At 33.4% G+C, this 7,901-nt stretch overlaps 1 protein-coding gene across 1 annotated transcript; it reads left to right on the top strand.

Annotated features, from left to right (window-relative positions):
- The first annotated feature begins 448 nt into the window (after positions 1 to 448).
- On the top strand, positions 449 to 1,638 carry LOC127708530 (QRFP-like peptide receptor). Its single transcript, XM_052213428.1, has one exon. It carries the CDS (start codon positions 449 to 451, stop codon positions 1,526 to 1,528), a length of 1,080 nt encoding a protein of 359 aa, XP_052069388.1. The 3' UTR covers positions 1,529 to 1,638.
- The last annotated feature ends 6,263 nt before the right edge of the window (positions 1,639 to 7,901 follow it).

Raw genomic sequence — 7,901 nt, 5'->3', positions numbered from 1 at the left:
ATCATTTGATAGGTTAGCTGATCTTTTCACATGTAGATTTGTTTTTAAAAATCATTATGTAAGAAGCTGGGACATTTGCTCAGAATCAAGCGTAACTTGTGCCGTCAAAGAAATTACTGGGATATTCGTTTTACTTCATGGCGGATACTAGTAGTTGAGTTGGTCTTATTCATACCGCGTTAAACAAGAATACAGAATGCTGACCTCGCCAGTATTTCATCCTGAAACGACTGAATTGGCAGCTATGACAACAACATCATATTCAAATACAAGTAAGATGCATTTTTACTATAGTACGATAGAAACAACAAACTTTACAAATTCAGCATACGACAACAGTAGTGAAGTTAGCAAAAATGGAGTATTTAGTCCAAAACTGTTCGGTTTATTGTATAAAACTATGTGTTGCGGAAAAGCCAACGACAGTTCTAGTGTTTGTCAATACTTCATGCGCTCGTTTCCGCACTTATCCCTACCAGACAACTATGAAATAGGTAAACAATTGCAATCCGTCCTTGTAACTCTATATGTGCTTATAATTACAGTTTCTATCGTTGGCAATTCATTAGTGCTCCTGACTTTCATATTCAACAAGCATATGCGTTCTACAACAAATATTTTTATCGTATCCTTGGCAGGAAGTGACTTACTTTTGATAGTAAGCACTGTACCTTTTAATATTGGATTTGTTATTTCACATTATTGGACATTGGGAAGATTTGCATGTAAACTGGTACCTTTTATGACTACCTTTTCAGTTGGATGCAGTTCTTTGACATTGTGTTGCATTGCCCTAGATAGATTTTATGCCATAGTTTTTCCTTTCAAACTACAATTTTTTCAAACAAAATTTAAAATGGCGTCTATTCTTTCGACGGTTTGGATTGTCTCGGCTTTATCTGGAATTCCACAAGCAAAAAGTTATGAACTGGTTGAATTTTCTTCAGCTTGCGGAGAAAAAATAACTGAATGTTTATTTCCAAAATATGAAACGCCACAGCAACAGTTCTTACGACTTTGGTTGAGTTTTGGAATTCTTTTCATGTTTCCCTTAATGGTGATGGCTATTTTATATGGAATAATCATACATACACTATGGGGAAAATTTAATTTCAGTACAACTTCAACTGTTAACCGCACAGATGGGTCGCGTCTTCGTCAAAAGAGACGGGCAATTAAAATGTTGGTCACAGTAATTTCTTTATTTGTTGTCTGCTGGCTACCACTGCAGTTATTTAATATAATCACAGAGAAGAACGATACAAAAATCTCTGTCACAGTCAACTCGATTCGTGTTTTTCTTCAGTGTCTGGCGATGAGCAGTAGTTGTTACAATCCGATCGTGTACGCATTCATGAACGAGAAGTTCCGGAAAAACTTTGCCTTGTTCTTGTTTTGTAAGAAGAGAAGACCTCGTGTCCATCCTCTGGACGAACGTAAAGATCAAAATATTTCAAGGAAGGTGACACAGCTGAAAAGTGAAACGGATGGAAAAAGGATCAGTGGCACAGCAGAAACAAGAATGTAGCGAGAATTAGCTTGTTGACCATACAGTGAAATAATGACTTTTGAAATGTTTGATATGAATTTGAGGAACAATGATAGTTACACCATTTAAAATACAGCATATTACATTAATTTGGTTATTTTTTGCATGTGTCTAATTTTCGTAATCAGTGGCGTAGCTATGCCATTTTTACGTGTACGCCCGAATTTCGGCAAGGGATCTGAGGAGCCCTAGCGGGTCCAAGGCAGAGAACACCCCCTGACGCTCACGTGTTATCGAGAAAGAGTTACCCTTTTTGTCATTCTCATCAATAGCAACATTGTTGGTTGGTTGAGAACAAAACTTAACGAAAAAAGAGATGATTTCAGATCTTCCCAATTATGAACTGTTCATTTCTATGTTCAACATACCAGTATAGCAACTGCATATGAAGTATATATCTCCTTGCTGATAAGATATTCCATAGCTTTTCTATCGTGATTTCCTTGCTGCTCACAAGGAAGCTATTAAACCAAGAGTTCCAATGGTGAAGTTGAAATCATCCCTTCGAAAAATTTACGGTCGTCATTACAAGTTGGTTGATCATTATGGAATATCTGTTTCACAGATGACTATGGATATGTTCTAATTTGCTGTAACCACAATCCGGTCCTCTTTTCCTCGAATGTGACCTACCGAATTAGAATTATTACCGGGTTTGTACTGACAAGAGCAACGCAACGGGTGCCATAAGTAAAGCAGGATCTGCTTCCCCTTACGGAACACCTGATATCACCGCCTTTTTTTTGGTGAAGTTCGTGTTACTCCCTCATTAGTTAACGATGTTTTGTTTTTGAACTGTTGTTTGTCTTTTCTTCGTTTTTTTTTTTTTGTTTTGTCATGGCATTGTCGGTTTGTTTTCGACTGATGAGTTTGAATATCCCTTTGGTGTCTTTCGCCTCTCTTTTGTAGTCTAGTCAGCAGATAGCTTTAAACTTGTTAAACAATAGTAAACTGAGTAGAATCCACAATAGATTCAGACTTTGACAGAAAATGAACAAATATATTATATGATACTATTTGATTAAACAGTAAACTTCGTCACTTCTGTCTTTAAATACCAGTCACTGAAGAAAGTAATATAAGACTCAAAGACATGTGCTTTTAACCAGTTCTTGTTATTAATTTTGGTTAAAATATTTTTTCTCCAAAATTTATGTGCACGCCCGGGCGTTTTGACGTAAACGTAGCTACGCGCCTGGTAATGTTCGCGAAAGCAAATACAAAGGCGCTTGGATTTGACAGGGGGCGGGGGATGCTTTTTATATAAATAGTAGTTGAGATACTTTTTATAACGAAAATTAAACCCAGCGAAAAGTAGGTTGCCTTTTCATGAACCGGATATACGGTAGTTCAATTTTAGAACATTTATCTTATCGTTTCTTAAATTTTTGTTTATCTAATTTTGTTTCATTTTATCAAAACCTTTAGAGTATTTTTTAATGTAAATACTATCGCGTTAAATTGCAAAAATAAAATATTGAAACTGTTTTTGTATAGACTGAAATAAAGATAAATATGTGATAAAAAACAAAGTCTCCGAAGTATTTTTTTGTATAAAATTAGCTTGAAGGTTTATATAGAAAGCGCTTTTAACGCAGAAAATTCGTAATTCTTATCAAGAACTTTTTTTTTATTTGCAAACTTTTTTCTCGAGCGTACCTGCTAAAATTACGCGTCGTGCTCAATAAAATCGGGTTCATATGTTTTTTTATATTTTTATTACTGCGTGGTTTTCTGCTGCTGCTGCTGTTGTTGGGCAGTCTATTTTAAAAACTTTCTTCGATAATGAAAATTTTCATTTGATAAATTATGTAATTGTGCTCAAATAAACTAATATGGTCACTTTTCAGTCGAAATTTAATATTGTACGAGTTTAGCTTTTATGTTAAAACCCATTTGTAAATTGTATCTATTTTAACACTTTTACTGGAAAAAAAAACTAAATATATACACAAAATTACCCATCAGATAAGAAGTTTTGTATAAATAGCTTTTCTTTGTTAAAATGTTTCAAATATAAACTTTTAATTTACCAGAGTTTCCACAAAGGATTAATATTTAGATAAGACCATATGAACATTTTTATTAGAAATTGATTTCAAATAATATTAGGTGCAGAGAAGACAGTAAATATTTTTATATGTATCGTTGTCGTACCATCAATAAGTGATATAAGTATTAAATGAATAACATCGCCAATAATAATAATTAACTATATTTGTTATTCAAATTTGCACTATATTCATGTTATATATTATTCATACTTGATGCATTTAAATATAGATTTTATAGAATATTTTTAAGGATGAAATACTTTTTCTCTACTATCATCTCACATTTGATAAATAAAACCACGTTTTGAACATTTCTAAATTTTATTTTTTTTTATATGTCTTGTCAGTGTTTAATGTTTATTTTATTCAAAGAGCTTTCTGTTACCTTCTTTTTTGGTTGAATAATACTTCCATGTTTTAATCATTTAAACATTCAAGTATGTGTTGGTCATGCATTACATGTTTACTTTTCTTTACAGTGCAATAATAATTTTATTTCATTTCCATTGATTTTGACATGTCCGAGCTCTTGCATATGCAAATGGGCCGGTGCAAATAAAGACTTAATATAGGTTAAATTGAAATAAATATTTCCCAAAAATATGTGGTATTTTTTTTTGCGTGCTCACCTCGAGTGCGGGAAATCGTAGTAGGTTCGATCAACGGCCTGAAAACAAAAGACTTTAAAATTGGTATTTGATGCTTCTACGCTAAGCACGCGGCATTAAGGAGTATAAGCAAAGACTGTTTGGCCCGGAGTTAGAACAATGTGTATGGGTAGGATGATATGTTTTCCAGCGGACTGTTTCTTTGTTAACTCAGTAGCACGTTAAAATCCGGCTCAGTATGTTGGTCTAGTAAAAACAGGGTTCATATTTATATCACATTAACATGTTCTCTTCATGAATATAAATTTTATTTGTCACTATAAGTTAAACAGCCACCCATCATCATCAATCATTTTGTATCGTAAGCGAGAATCTTGTTTCGGAAGTGTTGACAAATTCATGAATATATATTTATTTGCCAACAAATTGCAACTTTTAAGACAGATAAAATTAAAAAAAATATGAGAAAAAAAGTCTTCAGAGATATACAAACACCCCCTGAGTCAATCATGATAAAAAGAAACATTCATACGATAGATATTTTCTACCAATGCAAACGAATATATAACTTTTTATAAATATCTTAGAGGAATGAATTAAAGTTTCAGAGCAAATGCAATGCAATTTCCGTTATAATTAATATTTCCAAGGTGCATAACTCTTTTAAAAATATTTGATCAGCACTAATTTTCGATAGTGTCAAAGACATTGCTGAAATAAACCTATGATATAAGTTTCATAAAATTCTGGCAAGAATTGTACACATGAGAGCGCTAACAATGCAATTTTCCATATAAGCAATATTTCCAAGGGGCATAACTCTTTTAAAAATAATTAATCGGCACTGATTTTCGAACTCGTTCACGACATTGCTGATATAAACCTATGATATAAGTTTCATAAAAATCTGACAAGAATTGTACATGCGAGAGCGCTAACAAGAACGGACGGACGCACGGACGCATGGACAGACGGATTGACGGACGCCCGGTATTTCTATGTCCCCCGCAACGTGTTGCGCGGGTGACAAAAAGTCATGTGGTGACTTCAATAGTCGGTATCAATTTTATGGTAGCTGGCATAAACTAACATTACTAAAAATATAAAAATAAGATAATGTGCTATGATTGCCAATGAGACAACTCGACTTAAAAGCCTAATTAATTAAAAGATGGTATATCAACTCTTTTTTTTAAATCAAATGTTTTTACTTGAAAGGATCAACAAAAGAATGAATTTGTTTATAGTAAGTTATATGACTAGCTTAATCAGAAACCATACTAGTAAATGGACCTGGCGAGTCTTTGCTGATTTCAGTGATGGTGTTTTCTAACAGATCCCTCATATGAAGTCAAAATTAGTAATAGGTTGACAACATGTAAAGCACGGAAGAAAAGTTCTACGATCATTTACAACAACCTCATGTGCACATAATAACGATCCAGTACGATCGTGAAACTTTTGTTAATATGGTATGTAGATCACCCCCAAGAAGACCTCTTTAGTACATATGCTCTTTAGAAGTGAACCAATTGTAATAACTATACAAAATAAAAAGGCGATATATGTATGTTCGATTTTAAAAGGGAAATTATCTATCTGCAAAGTCGTGAAGTTTTAGATTCAATAGTCCTTAGGAAATGCCTGTACATATTCAGGAATATGACAAGTTGTTTTCATTCGTTTGATGTGTTTGAGCTTTTGATTTTGCCATTTGATAAAGGACTTTCCGTTTTGAATTTTCCTTGGAGTTCAGTATTTTTGTTATTTTACTTTTTAATACCTTGCTGTATAACTCTGTTTTTTCGCGTACTGTCCTTAATTTCTAGCTCAAAGAATAAGATAAATTTGGGTAACACCTTTTCGTTCTTTTCATTGTAATCCTTGGATGAGCTCGTCTTACGCTGGTTATTTTAAGCAAATGCGGCCATTCATCATCTTTGGCATATGGGCAAAACGGAGGGATCTCGTGTTAATAAGGATATGCAAACCAAACCGGAGATAATAACAGCCAGCGGCCATGTTTTTGTAAGTTGGTATTGTTACCAGTACATATAGAATTTCCTTAAGATTCTTTCTTTATAGTTTTGGCGAAAATGTAAGATATTAATGTATAGATGAACGTCGGACGTATATGTACATGTAAAAAATATACTTGAACCCTGGATTCTCAAAACAAGAAGTACTAAATTTAAAAATATGAAATAAAATTAAGGTAAACACATGAGCGGTTCTTTGACCTTCAACCTCGCCTGGTATGTGTGCATTATTGTCCATGCCAATGAAGGCCCTGGGAAGGCCAACATGTCAGAGCAAATAAGTTTTACTGAAAATTAGAAATGTGTACTTGAGTTTACCGGGTCTGAAATTTGAGGTTACATTTTTGTAGTGGGAAACATTGCAACGTCAAAAACAATCGACATGAAAACGCTTAATATTCTACTTCAGACAACATCTGTTTGTTTCGATTATACAATTGTTATGCTATCATTGAACAATTATCTTTATTGCTTTAAAACTTAATTTTCGCATATGTGAAAGTTTCAGTTCTATTGCACAGAGTCCATCCACGTTCATGCCGGAGCCATGGTTTTAACCAACTTATCAAAAGCGATCCAACAGCCGACAGATTTGTCATGCTCTGGACAATGAAACATGTACTGTTATTATGATTTTTTTTTTCAAACTATCGAAACATAACTCTTCTGGATCAAACCTGAATTCAGTATTAATGGTATTAAAACTGCAAGTGTAAATATCTTAATAATATATTTAAAAAAACTAATCATAGATTATCTTAAATACCAGAATTAAAATTTTAGACTCGCGTTTCGTCTAAGTTGAAGAGCATTAAAAACCCAAAATTTCGAAAAGGTTTGCAAAATACAGCTAAGGTCATCTACATTCCATGGTAAAAAAACTAGAAAAATGCTTGTTTTGGGCCCCTTTAGGGCCCCTAATTCCCAAACGGTTGGGACCATCACCCCCAAAAACAATCCCAAACTTCCTTTAGTGGTATTTAACCTTTTGGTTAAATTTCATAGAGATCCATACAAATAAACAAAAGTTATTGTCCGGAAACCAAATGTCTTCGGACGACGACGACGTGATAGCATTATACGACCCCAAAATTTTTTTGCGGTCGTATAAAAAGGACTGATTGTGGAGGACGAGATACTTAAGAACTATCAGTTCACTAGCAATGGTTTCAAATCGTAATGCTGACACGAAAAGCATATTGATTTGTAGAAACAACATTTACCAAAAGAGACAAGACGCTCATTTTCATATTTAGCTTTTCAACACAACATTTTATAAATTTAGGAACTTTTGACTGCAGATAACATAATATGAAAAAGTGAGTGCGTTTTAAAGGGATTTTATATTCATAAAATAAAAGTAGGATTATAAGATATATCAACCGACTTTTTAATGGAAAAACTTACCTTGCCCCTCAAAGCATGTACGCCAGCTATATCGCATACTAGTATTAAAAATATCACAATAACCATTGACCCCCTTTGGAGTAGAAGACTGTTCTTAAACTACAACATTGACCATTATTTTTAATTTCATCAAGTCCGATAACTTTGGGACAAAAAATGTAATCCTTAAACTTTTTTATGAAGCTTAGTTATACTAGAATGTCACAGTGTGAAACTGTGCAAGTTGAACAAATAAGTTTCAAAA

Source organism: Mytilus californianus, unplaced genomic scaffold (genome assembly GCF_021869535.1).
Source record: "Mytilus californianus isolate M0D057914Y unplaced genomic scaffold, xbMytCali1.0.p SCAF_7, whole genome shotgun sequence".
Lineage (NCBI taxonomy): Eukaryota > Metazoa > Mollusca > Bivalvia > Mytilida > Mytilidae > Mytilus > Mytilus californianus.
The sequence above is the reverse complement of the archived record's forward strand: the minus strand, read 5'-3'. Positions and strand labels throughout refer to the sequence as shown.